The sequence below is a fragment of the Bombina bombina genome, chromosome 6 (assembly GCF_027579735.1).
Source record: "Bombina bombina isolate aBomBom1 chromosome 6, aBomBom1.pri, whole genome shotgun sequence".
In the NCBI taxonomy this organism is placed as follows: Eukaryota; Metazoa; Chordata; class Amphibia; order Anura; family Bombinatoridae; genus Bombina; species Bombina bombina.
In genome coordinates, this window is record NC_069504.1 from 1,037,581,717 (window position 1) to 1,037,596,073 (window position 14,357).

At 35.1% G+C, this 14,357-nt stretch overlaps 1 protein-coding gene across 4 annotated transcripts in view; it reads left to right on the forward strand.

The window, feature by feature from the left end:
* Positions 1-12,780: 12,780 nt before the first annotated feature.
* CLINT1 (clathrin interactor 1) overlaps positions 12,781-14,357 on the forward strand; it is a 283,297-nt gene continuing 281,720 nt past the window's right edge. For all 4 annotated transcript variants that reach the window (XM_053718783.1, XM_053718785.1, XM_053718782.1 and 1 more), the window contains exon 1: positions 12,781-12,914. In XM_053718783.1, the coding sequence (XP_053574758.1) occupies positions 12,874-12,914 (41 nt within the window). In that variant the 5' untranslated portion in view covers positions 12,781-12,873. The remainder of the gene's footprint in view (positions 12,915-14,357) is intronic.

A 14,357-nucleotide genomic window follows, 5' to 3' on the forward strand; every position in this document is an offset into this window, starting at 1 on the left:
TTTTCCTTGGGTGGGGGACCTGTCATATATACAACCTTCTCTTTTATTCCTTGGACTGTACTTTTAATTATTATTACCTCACTCCCCTATTTAAGCTGGCTAAGTCTCACCTTCATTGCTTGTTGAGTATTCACCTACCTAATTGAATCTACCAAGCCTCCTCCTTCGTATTCTACCTGTCTCAGTATTCTGACAGGTTACGCTGTCACAGGATTGCTCCGCCTCTGCTCCGCCTTCCTCTCTCAACGGACTTCGCGGTCAAACACTCTGAGCCGCAACCGGAGCCTGAACCTCCACTCTCTCTCGACTCTGCAAGTAAGTACTTACCGCATAGCAAATGTGAACTCTCAGCCTATTACTGCCTACTTGTACCTATGTTGAAGACTTTGCATATTATCTCTATCGAGGAACTTTTGTCTAAAATTTTACCGGAACATTATCCAAACTGACAAGTGTTTTTTTTTCATATGTTTGCTGCTGCAGAACAATTACTTAAGATAATATTATCTATAGGAAAGTTTCTATCACACCTAAGAATAAGCTTACAAAGTGTTAAGTTCCATTTAAAAACAGGATGGAGCGAGTGCACCTTGAAACTGATTAAATATTAGTGAACAAAAAATTAAGTGGTTAAAATTATGCTCTACAACCCTTCTAAGTGATAAAAGTTCCTCCAAACAGTTATCGATATAAAAGTTAAAACGGACAAGTGAAGGGGAGCTAAGTTTCAATTAGTTGAAAAATAATTACAAAGTGCTTTTAGTAGTGTTGCAGCGTGGTTAGTGAACACAGTGTCAAAATCATAAAATTTATACGTGGTTACTTGTTTGTGTGATGATAAGAATCTAAGATTGTGAGGATCAATGTAAATGATGGACAGAAATCTGGGGTATTGTACAAAATGTGACAATTTATATTGTAAAAATGTAACGAATACAAGTTAGAATAAAATCAAATACAATTTGGTTTATATTTAAAATACTGAATAAGCAGATTAAAAAGACGTTAAACACATACTTGCACAAAATATATGTTATATGTGTATCGCACTGCAGTGGATAAAAATAAAGATATAGTAAAAATGTATAAAACAACCTAAAATAAGGTGATTGCTGATATAAGCGGTTGATTGTCAAAAAAGAGACAAAACTTGAAGGTGCCTTGTAACACCTTATTAAAAGTACCTTAGAAAGTAGTGGTTCTCAATACTACTTAATTGTTTGGTGGAATCCGTTTGAAGACAGTCGTATGGATATGCTATTAGTAATAGCTAAAAAACTTGGAAGTTTTTTGTGGGTTGCGGTTGTCTCAATACTATTTGTCAGTATGGACTACGGTCTGTTAGCAGGTATCTGGTTCCAGATAGAGGAGAGTTTCCTTTGCTGAGGGTCCTGGAAAATTTCCTGGAAATTGTGGTGTCCCAATACTCTCTATCAGTATGGACTTGTGTTCGCAGGTGAAGAAATTCTTTGTGTCCCAGTTGCAAGTTTTTCTCTGTTGCAAGGTACAGATCTCCTTATGTTGTGATGTCTAATGGACTTTGTGGTAAGATGCAGAGATGAGAACTTCAGCAATGAGCAACTTCAGTTTTAGCAATGTGCAATCTCAAATTATTTCTGGATCCTTAGCTAAACAAGTCTGGGCGATTTGTGTAGCGGCAGTTGGGTTTTACAGATCCGTTTGGCGGCAAAAAACAGTTCAAAGTCTAGAGGACCGTCTTTTTTTCAAACGAACTGGCTTTTTCAAAAGAACCGGCTTTTTCAAAGTGCCCGGCTATTTATCTTTAAATACCGACTGAGTTTGAGGTTAGGTATTTAAAGTGTTAAGTTGCCAAATCTCATTGCTTTGTAAAGCATACCATACTTTATTTCTTTCGAATTTATATTTAATCTATGGAATGTTTAAACACCACTCAGTAGTTCTGTGTTTGTTAAAGGAAAACAATATATAACTACATTGTGGTAAATTAAATCCTATGGTAAATCATAACTCTAAACAGTTATTTAGATCTAATGATTTATCTAGGAACAAATAACTTATATTTATATATATGCATAAAATTTCATTGACACTAATCTGCACATTTGGTCCTTTATTAAAGCAGATTCAGATTGAACTCTGACATCCATACGCATATTCTTGCAAATATCTTAATTTCAGAACAACTTATTTTGCTAGAATCTATATCCAAGATCCATGACATTATAATTTCAGACCATGCGATAGTTTCTATTGCTTTGTACCTAACTAATACAGAAAAAAAATCATAACATACGTTTGACTTTCCCCCCGTTTTTTGATGAACAATAGCAAGTTTATTGCAGTGGAAAGATTACTATTCTATAAACAATGCATATTATAACAAAATTGAAACGTTCTGGGAAGCCACTAAAACGGTTTTAAGAGGCCAAATAAAAGCTTATATGTGTAGGTGGAAAAAGAAACGGCCAATGAAGGAAATTAAACTATCTAATCAAGTTAAAAATACTTTTATACGTTATAAGACCTTTCCTACGCAGGATAATTGGTCCTGTCAGTCTAGAACGGAAAGAGAGGTCTTTATTAAACAAAAATGCATAGATGAAGACAATAAAATCAGTAAAGTTTCCTACGGAAGCTCTGCTAAATATCTGGCTATAGTGGTAAAAAAATAGGAAGAGCAGGAATTTAATCTCTGCCATTAAAGATAGAACTACGAGATATACGGATAACAAAAACATCAGAGAAGTTTTTTTTTTAGAGATTTTATAAGAAATTGTATTCTAAGTTGGACATAGATGCTACAAATTAGGAGCTTTTCTGGTCCAAAATAGTACTCCATAATATATCTGCTTTAGATTTAGTAAAATTTTAAACTCAAATTTTTCCATTAATGATTCAGATAGAGCATGCAATTTTAAGCAACTTTCTAATTTACTACTATTATCAATTTTTCTTTGTTCTCTTGGTATGCTTTGTTGAAGGAACAGCAATGCACTGCTGGTTTTAAACTGAACACATGGGTGAGTCAATTACAATCAGTATTTATATGCAGCCTCCAATCCGCCGCTAGAACCTAGGTTCTTTGCTGCTCATGAACTTTCCTAGATAAACCTTTCAGCAAAAGATTACAAGAGAAGGAAGCAAATTAAATAATAGAAGTAAATTGGAAAGTTGTTTAAAAGGGTTTTCTCTATCTAAATCATGAAAGAAAATTTTTCGGTTTCATGTCCCTTTAATGTTTCGATCTCAACTGAAGAGATTGTGACAATTAAGAATGCTAAGTTAAACAAGGCAGCCGGCTCAGACTGGCTCCCAAGAGTTATATAAAATCCTCTCTGAAGATATTAAATTTACTTTAGCCAAACTCTTTAACAACTATTATACAACCACTGCTCCTATGTCTAACTATTTAACTGCCGCAAATATAACTTTAATTCCGAAAAAAGGGAAAGATTATGAAGAACCATCCTCTTATAGACCAATATCAGTTTTAAACGCTGATTACAAAATTATTTTTTCTATTATTGCTAATAAACTCAATTTATGTTTACATAAAATGATCCACCTTGACCAAACAGACTTTATGCCTGGTAGAAATGTAACTACTAATCTCCGGAAAGTGGAAATTATGTTAGATTATTTTTGGAATCAAAATATGAAGAAAATGTTAGGTAAATATATAGCAATATTAACAGTTGACGCAAGGAAAGGCGTTTGATTCCATCTCTTGGGACCATTTATTTAATTCCTTACACCAATTTGGCTTTAATGGCCACTTTTTACATGTTATCCTTCAGGTAACCTGTCCCCAAAAATTATTTTCGGGCGTGGTAAACGTCAAGGTTGTCCCTTATCTCCCTTGTTGTTCAACATTTCCATTGAACCTTTAGCTATTTGGTTATGTCAAGAACTTTATGGAATAAGAGTTGGTTAAGAATTTCTTAAAACTCTTTTATATGCTGACAATCTCCTAATTTTCCTGGAAGACTCAACCAACACTATCCCAAAAATACTATACATTTTGTCTGTCTTTAGTTTGTTCTCTGGCTATAAGATTAATGTTGAAAAAAGTGACCTCTTGTGGATCCGGAAACTTAGAGACAGCTACTCAAACCACCCCTTTAAAAATACAGATTGTATTAAATACCTGGGCATTATTCTTCATAAAAATCCTAAAATGTGGTACAAATTGAACTATCCACAAGTATTCCAGAAAGCAATCCTAGATCTTAAGAATTGGGCAGCTTTTCCTCTTCCTCTATCTGCTAGAGTTAATTTAATTAAGACAATTATATTTCCACAAATATTATATTTACTTCAAAACCTGCCGCTTTTTATCCTTAATCAAGATATTCGCAAGTTCTATTCTGCTTGTTCGCAATTCCTTTGGAATGGCCATAAAGCACGAATATCAATCTCTAAACTATGTCAAAGAAGGATGAATGCTGGTTTATCCTTTCCGGACATTAAACTATATAATCTGACTGCATTAGTTAAAATTGCTTTGGACTGGCTCACAGAATTAAATAAAGTTTCCTCCAATGAGATAAAGAGCGTGCTAACCTTTCCATTTTCATTAAAATCTATTCTTCATTTCCTGCAAAAAAACTCCCGGTAAACATATCTAACCTATTGTCAGATCTTATGTATTGAAACTACAAGGAAGAACAAGATGTGCAGATTTAGAAGATTGTTTATAGTAACAAGAAAAAAGTTTGAGTATGTTGCTACATTGTATTGAACACTGTAAGGCTTGGGCAGTTCAGTAGCATTTAATATACCAATGTATGAGGATCTAGAGTAATACTTAAACAGGAGATTCCTCGTGAAGTGGATAATGTGATCACAGCATATTTATAAATATATTAAGCCAGACCGCACTGACTCAAATGAAATGAGAAAAGGTAACAAGAGGAAAAAGGATTACTCTAATTTGTACATAAGATGAGCAGGTAAGAGATGAATATCAAGTAATACAATTTAGGAAACTGAAAAGTAATACTAGTGAGAGTATACAAATGAAGTAGCAAAATCAGTAGAAAAGCTGGTATGATGATGAGGCTGTATACAACATGACAACTTCAGTAAGTTTACCAGAATTATTGTTAGTAGTTATGGTAGCAGTACTGTTGCCTGATATGACAATCTGTTGTAGTAATAGTGAAGTACTAACAGGAGGTTGCAGGAACGAATGAACCTGAATACACTGAACGGAACTGGAGTAAGTTTAACCGCGAAGCACTGAACACAGAAGGCGGTCCGGAGAGACACCTGACAGGCACAGATCACAGCGAGATTTCACCTTGCCAGGATAGATCCGGGTAGAGCTGCTTAGTGAGCTGGAACAGAACTACAAATGGCTAGCACTGAGAATTCCCACAGCAGGGGGAAATTACTTCATTAACAAGCAAAGATGATTAGGAAGTTAGTGCTTATAAAGGAGGATAAGACCTCCCTGAATTAAAGGGATAGTACATTAATCTGAATCACAGTATAGTGGAAATATATACAGAACATAACACCTATTGTCTATCAAAAATGTCACTATTGCATCGCAAATAATGTGTAGTATCCTTGATATAGATTATAGATTCTCTTTTTTTCTACCAATCCAAGGGAATCCAGAATTCCCACCCGGGATCCAGTATGTGGTCTTTAACCTCTGGACCCTTAAAGGGCTTAATTATATACATCAATTTATTTCTTCTTCTGGCTGAATTGTTTCTTTTAATAATGTAATTTGCACTTTTGAGCTCCCCAGATATAATTTATTTGCATATTTTCAATTACGACACTTTATCAATTCTCAGAATTGGAATTTTGACTCCTTACATCTTTGGTCTGAAATTAATGAATGTATCAATAAATTTGCAGTAGGTAAATATTCCACCTCTCTTTTATACAATATTATCAGCTAGATTACGAGTTTTGCGTTATGAGTGAAAAAGCATTGTTATTCTTCATTATGTTGCTTTTTCCCTAACGCCGCTATTACAAGTCTTGTAGGTATAGGTGTAGTGCGTCAGTACCGCACTTTTAAAAAACAACTTTTTCAATGGGACTCCAATAGCGCCGGTATTACGAGTTTGTCTGGGAGGCCAAAAAGTGAGCGGTACACTCTATACTGACAAGAATCGTACCGCCATCTAAAGTCAGTAGTTATGAGTTTTACGTTACAAATCTGTAGCATAAAACTCATAACTAAAGTGTTACAAAGTACACTAAACACCCATAAACTACCTATTAACCCCTAAACCGAGGCCCACCCGCATCAAAAACACTATAATAAACCTATTAACCCCTAAACCGCCGCCCTCCCGAATCGCAAACACTATTTAAAGATTAACCCCCTTATCTGCCGTCCACCCCACTGCCGCTATAATAAACCTATTAACCCCTAAACCTCCGCCCTCCCGCTTCGCAAACACTATTTAAAGATTATTAACCCCTAATCTGCTGTCCGCCCACACGGCCGCTATAATAAACCTATTAACCACTAAACCGCATGCCCCCACAACGAAATATACTTAAATTGTTAAGCCCTAAACCTATCACCTCCCACATCACTAACTGTACATAAATATATTAACCCCTAAACCTAACCCGAATGTAACCCTAAGCCTAAGTATAACCCTAACACCCCCTAACTTAAATATAATTAAAATAAATCCAAATAAACCTTACAATTATTACCTAAATTATTCCTATTTAAAACTAAATACAAACTTACCTGTAAAATAAAACCTAACCTGCCTTACACTAAAAACTAACATTACAATAAAATAAAATAAATTATAAAAATACAAATTTTTAAATTACAACCCCCCCTACTAAATGACTAAAAATAAAAAACGAAATTATTAAAAATAAAAACCAATTACTCCTAATCTAATAGCCCTATCAAAATAAAAAAGGCCCCCAAAATAAAAAACCTAGCCTACTCTAAACTGCCAATGGCCCTTAAAAGGGCCATTTGTGGGCATTGCCCCAAATAAATCAGCTCTTTTACCTGTAAAAAAAAAATACAACCCCCCCAAAAGTAAAACCCACCACCCAACCAACCACTGCCCCAAATAAGCTAACAATTGCCCTAAAAAGGGCATTTGGATGGGCATTGCCCTTAAAATGGCATTTAGCTCTTTTACATTGCCCAAACCCTAAGCTAAGAATAAAACCCACCCAAAAAACCCTTAAAAAAACCTAACACTAACTCCCGACGATCCACTTACAGTTATCAAAGTCCAGACATCCATCCTCATCGCGCCAGCAAAGTCATCATCCAGGTGGCAAGAAGTCTTCATCCGGGCGGCCTCTTCCATCTTCATCCAGATGGCAAGAAGTATTCATCCAGACAGCATCTTCTATCTTCATCCATCCGGCGCGTAAGCGGGTCCACATCAGGTGCTGAGCATCCTCTTCTTCCGATCGTTGCTGGAAAATGAAGCTTCACTTTAAGTGACGTCATCAAAGATGGCATCCCTTACATTCAACCAATAGGATTGAGCTCTCATTCTATTGGCTGATTAGGATTGGATGAAAGCTTAATCCTATTGGCTGATTGCAACAGCCAATATGATTTTTCCCCTTTAATTTCTATTGGCTGATAGAAATCTTTCAGCCCATAGGAATGTAAGGGACGCCATCTTGGATGACGTCACTTTAAGTGAAACTTAAATTTTCCATCGACGATCGGAAGAAGAGGATGCTCCGCGCCGGATGTCTTGAAGATGGAACCGCTCCGCGCCGGATGGATGAAGATAGAAGATGCCGTCTGGATGAAAACTTAGAGTAAATTAGAAAGTTGCTTAAAATTGCATGCTCTATCTGAATCACGAAAGAAAAAAATTGAGTTCAGTGTCCCTTTAAGATAGGGGGTGTTAGGGTTAGGTTTAGGGGTTAATATATTTATTTAGTGTTAGTGATGTTGGAGGCCAGAGGTTTAGGGGTTAATTACTTTAGTATAGTGGTGGCGACATTGGGGGTGGCAAATTAGGGGTTAATAACTGTAATGTAGGTGGCGGCGATATCGGGGGCGGCAGATTAGGGGTTAATAGTCTTATTTAGGTGGCGGCAATATTAAGGGCGGCAGATTAGGGGTTAATAAGATTATGTAGGTTGCGGCGATGTTGGGGGCTGCAGATTAGGGGTGTTTAGACGTGGTTTTTATGTTAGGGTGTTAGGTTTAAACGCAAATTTTTCTTTCCCCATAGACATCAATGGGGCTGCGTTACAAAGCTTTTGTTTCCGCGATTGCAGGTGTTTGGCTTCTTTTTTTCAGCTCTCCCCATTGATGTCTATTGGGAAATCGTGCACGAGCACATCAAAACAGCGCTTGTATTTTGCTGTGGTATGGAGCTCAATGTCACCATATTGCCCGTACAAGCCTGCTTTTTGTAAACCTGTATTAGCAGCGCTATAGGGAGGTTAAATAACGCCGCTTTAGTGGCGGACGTTAATTTCCCTATAGCGCTGAAAACTCGTAATCTAGCTGTATGTTAGCTAAACAGGGACAAATACATTGAAATACATTTTTGCTGACTGGCTTTGCCATTTTTGGAAATATCAAATATAAAATATAGCTTCTCCGCTTTAGAAAAGCTTGCTATCTCTGTAGGTTGGAAAGAATCACATATTAAACTAATTCATAATACACGGGTTGGATATGGATGGGAGGGCGGACAGCGCCTAAGACTAAATACCGGCTACACTATTAGGAAGACCCCCTATTAGGTCTAGGGGTAATAGCAGTGGAGGATAAATAGGAGCGCCTAGGGCTTAGGTGTAAACAGGAATCACACTATGATTAAAAATACATTAATTTATTATACCATCTTAATATAAACAAAAATATTAAAATATTAAAATGAATACGACCATTGATTGGAACAAGTTATTTGGACCCTTGTTAGAGGATCTTAGCTTAATTGGATCAGTTTCTCTTCTGGTTGTAACAGATATAGAAATTAAAACAGGAGCTGCGCTTAATCGCAATAAGAAATTAAAACAATACTGTGTTTGATCACAATAATAAATTAACTTAGCTTAGTTAAACAACATATAGTACATATAATTGTGACAAGATAGTGAAAATCGGTGATCAAAATGCTAATGTGGAAAACTGTGATCAAAAAATATTGTACCAAACAAAAAAGGGGTAGAAAAATTCAAAGATATTCAAATAATCAAAAAATCGAAAAATCAAAGGTGAAAAAATGAAAAAATAAAAGACAAAACCGGTTTGTCAAAAAGGTGAATTATAAATATGTATATGTGCTTATAAAGTTATGTGAAAAATTGTGTCACAATAGTAATAATGATTCTAATCAATTCTACAATCAACCATAATACAGACTCCTATTAGGAAAAGAATCTCATATAATATGCTATAATAATGGCCCAAACAACGAATCAAAAAACAATATGGTAACAATATTCTCGTTACTAATATAAGCTAAACGAATTGCAATGTTGCTAGCAAAAACTTACAGATATGTCAATAAATTATTAAAAAACACAAAATATTAAATATAAAATATACAAAATATTAAAAAATATTAAAAAAATACAGATTCTATAAAATGTCCAAGTGATAGGTCCAATTGGAAATAATCCAAACTTTGGGAAACTGATGGAAGGGAATAAAAACGATATCCTTAGAGGCTGTCCTGATCCAGAATCCTAGTCTTTACAACATGGACCTGAAAAAAAAAAGAATCTGTATTTTTTAATATTTTGTATATTTTATATTTAATATTTTGTATTTTTTAATAATTTATTGACATATCTTTAAGTTTTTGCTAGCAACATTGCAATTCGTTTAGCTTATATTAGTAACGAGAATATTGTTACCATATTGTTTTTTGATTCGTTGTTTGGGCCATTATTATAGCATATTATATGAGATTCTTTTCCTAATAGGAGTCTGTATTATGGTTGATTGTAGAATTGATTAGAATCATTATTACTATTGTGACACAATTTTTCACATAACTTTTTAAGCACATATACATATTTATAATTCACCTTTTTGACAAACCGGTTTTGTCTTTTATTTTTTCATTTTTTCACCTTTGATTTTTTGATTTTTTTGATTATTTGAATATCTTTGAATTTTTCTACCCCTTTTTTGTTTGGTACAATATTTTTTGATCACAGTTTTCCACATTAGCATTTTGATCACTGATTTTCACTATCTTGTCACAATTATATGTACTATATGTTGTGTAACTAAGCTAAGCGAATTTATTATTGTGATCAAACACAGTATTGTTTTAATTTCTTATTGCGATTAAGCACAGCTCCTGTTTTAATTTTTATATCTGTTACAACCAGAAGAGAAACTGATCCAATTAAGCTAAGATCCTCTAACAAGGGTCCAAATAACTTGTTCCAATCAATGGTCGTATTAATTTTAATATTTTTGTTTATATTAAGATGGTATAATAAATTAATGTATTTTTAATCATAGTGTGATTTCTGTTTACACCTTATAATACACATTTAACTCCCTGTAAACTATCTAAGTTCTATGTAAGTACAGAACATCATTGCCCAAAATGCCATTTGGAAAATGCAGGTACTCTCCACCTATTTTTTCATTGCCCCAAAATATACCAATTCTGGGGCAAAGTGAACTTATTGGTATAATAAACTTTTCCACAACAATTTTAAAATTCAGGCCCATCACATAATTTTTCTTGTACATTTCAGTGTAGAAGCTACTAAACCAGTTAGCCATAAAAGTTTAAACACCATAATTATGCTGGTAAGACTCCTGATTTAGAAGAATTGGAAAGACTCACTCCCGCACGTTTTTCTAGTTTTCGAAATACCCTCCTACAACAATTGTTTTTTGAGATACAAAATACGGACCTTTTCTCTGAGAGTAAGGTTCGAGAGCTATTTGAGAAATGGCTACCAATAAGCAAAACATTTAACCCCAAAATCCAAAAACAGACTTTAGGTCTCTTAGCCTATACTAATGATTATCTAGAAATTGGTAATGAGGTCTATTCCTTTCGCTCTTGACTTTTAAATCTCATTGCAAAATTTTTAGACTGATAATAGCTATTTATTTAACTCTTTATCAAATGGAACTCTGGTTGTAAGCAAGGACAATAGGAGGGGGATTTCCCCCCCTTTTTATTACCCCCTCTTTTAGTTGTAGTTACTGTCAATATTATTATGTTATGCTGTCTAAAATACTGTCAAAAACACCATTGAATAAGACCCACAATTGTTATATATTTTTGTTTTGATATATCAAACTGTTTTGATCATATGGCTTCCAACATTGTGGTTCTCTATTATGGATCTTCATTGAACTTTGTAACGAGGGTGATGAAACATACATCATCATTTTTCCTGTTTTTGATTTTGTAAGATGTTTTGGAACATAAATAAAAATACATTTGGAAAGCTAAACCTAGCTAGGCTTATTGGAAATACACACATGTATACGTTAATTAGATAAAGAGAATTGTATTTTCATTTTTACCACAACAAAGATGGAATATCCAGTTATTTAATTAGAAATTGAATTTCCCACAAATTAAAGAAAATAGTATTGCAACATAAATCATTTATTTAGATTACTCTTCTTCAGTGGTGGGATTCAGACTGTTCTCACCAGTTCTTAAAGGGACATTAAACACTTTGAGATGGTAATATAAAATGATAAATTGTATATAATAAAACAACTCTGCAATATACTTTAATTATTTATTTTGTCCTCTTTGCTTGTAATTCCATTCTGAAATTGTGAGCTTTTCAGTTCCTGTTAGAAATGGAAGTGCAGAACACTGTTAAATCCAGCACAACCATTGGCTGCATACTCTAGTGACCTATTTATAACTGACCCTAATTGGCCACAGCAGAGAAGGTAACACAAGTTACAACATGGCAGCTCCCAGTGTTTTATAGACACTAAAACTTTACACTTATTTTGTCACTTTTTAAACAACTAATGAAACTTTAAAAAATAAATCTACATGTTACTCATGGAATAATCTTTTCTTTTAATGCATCATTCTATCTAGCATGTATTTAGTGTTTAATGTCCCTTTAAGCACTTGTTCCTAAAATGTATAGAACCTGTTTCTAAAATTTAGAAACTGTATAGTTTCTGTACTATAGAGAAATTAGAAAACCTGTTGCTAAAATTTTAGAATCCCACCACTGCTCTTCACAGCTTTATAACAATAGGAACCAAACTAAATAATGAATGTACACTGCACATTTCTATATCATTCATTACCAGGTGATTAAATGGTGTGTTTAGTGTCCCTATAAATGCATTGTTAAACGAACTATTATATAACACTTATCACGCCCTTCAAGTGTCAAAAATGATGTGATGTCATAAGAATTTTCAAACGAACAAGAGAAACAGGTTGTTATTGGTAACCTCTGATTCCATAATGCATTGCAAGCTCCCATTCCAACAAGCAAACATGTTTCACTATTGGCTAAGTGCTATTGCGTAACACGTGCAACTCCCACATTGTGACGAACCCTATAACAGTTACTGTTACTATGACAAGTTGTGACAGTCACCAGTACAATACCTATGGGTGACGCCATATGAAAGGCGGGCTTCAGAAGTTTGCGTGGAACGTCTACTTATTTGGGCGGAGCTAAAGTTTTGCGCATGCTTGGATCTAGCGAGATGTTCCTTTGGGCATGCGCTTTGAAGCCGTTCGCCTTGGCAACAGTGTAGTACGCACGCGTAGTGTAGTGGACTGCCAAGGAGATTACTATTGCGCATGCCTAGTGTGACGTTAGTGGTCGTGGCACGGAAACACTGGTGCGTTTGCGCAGTGTGACATCGGCAGGTCTCCGGTGAGAGTGTGTGCGAGTCCCCGGGGTCCGAGGAATTGAACGGGAGCCACAATGCTCAACATGTGGAAAGTGCGGGAGCTAGTGGACAAAGCGTAAGTGATAGGACGACGAGGGCTGGTATTGGCTGGTTGTGTGACACCGGTAGCCGACTGGGCCTGTCAGGTGTCATTTGCTGAGACCTAGAGCGAGCCTCACCCACTTGTTCTATAAATATTTTGGAAAGAAATATCTATGTTGAGCTGTAGATATAAACATACATTTGCTCTGCCACTTGGAAGCTTATATGTGTGTGCACATTATATATTTTATATGAATGTAACAACATTATTGGTTAAAGGGGGATTGAGTATAATGTCTAGAAGACAATTCCATTAGAAAGTTCTAGCGCATTGCCCACACAACAACTCATAGGTAGCAGTGCCTTCAGAATTTTGTAGCACTAAGACTTTGACAAAGCTGCTTTTGCTTTTTTACATTTGAGAACTTTTTTTGTTTTGTTTTTTACTTTATTTCTTTTACTACTCAATTGTGTGAGAATGACTATAGTTGTATACACTACTTTACGTAATTTGTGCAAAGGATGACAATGTTGTGTTTTCCTCTTTTAATCAAGGACCCTTCTCTTTCAATCAAGGACTTTTATCTTTCAAAAGAGTAACCTTATGCTCCTCCTGGTAGTATGTGATTGTCTCAGGAATATACTGTCATTTATCTACAAGTTGCCTTTTAGGGTCCTCTGAGCTCTAAATAAAACGACTCATGCCCCCATCTAAGCACCAAACTTTCAAAAGATAAGAGGCTTGTCATTCTGATTGAGCACCGGATTCTTAGGTTGCTTTCAGGCAACAGTGGTTACTAGTAGAATCAAATGTATATGGTGATGAAATAATGAGGGTTTTTTTAATCTACTGAAGTGCTGTGGACATCATTCTGTATATCTGAGAGAGACCTGGCAGAGTCCCTTGTCTTCATCGGCACTATCATAATATGGTAATCTGCTAGTATATTGACTTTGTTTATATGGTGATGATAGCAGTACAATCTCCCTTATGTGAAATAAGCATTTCTCTTTTAAAGGAATGTTTCTGTGCTGGCCTGTCTGCCAGAATATTACCAAAGTAGTGCCAGGTGAATGTCTTAATAGTGACAAAAAACTTACAAGATACTCCTGGCACACACAAACACATGACAAATATTACTATAGTTTACTATTCAGGGGTTAAAAAATATTAGTGTGTGTGTGTGTATATATATCTATATCTCAAAAACAAAATGAAGCACTCACTGGACTTTTGACATCAAAGTGATAAGTTTATTTAGTGACGTTTCGGGACCTCTAGCGTCCCTTCTTCTGACAATCAGAATGTGCAAATGAACAAACTTATAAAGGCCTTCAGACCCCTCACCCAAACCAGAATCCAATCCTTGGAGATCATGTGCAAATATAATTATACACATTATACACATATAATACATATAGATCAATCTTTTTAAATATATCACCTTTCAGATAATGAATATCATGTCCTCATAGC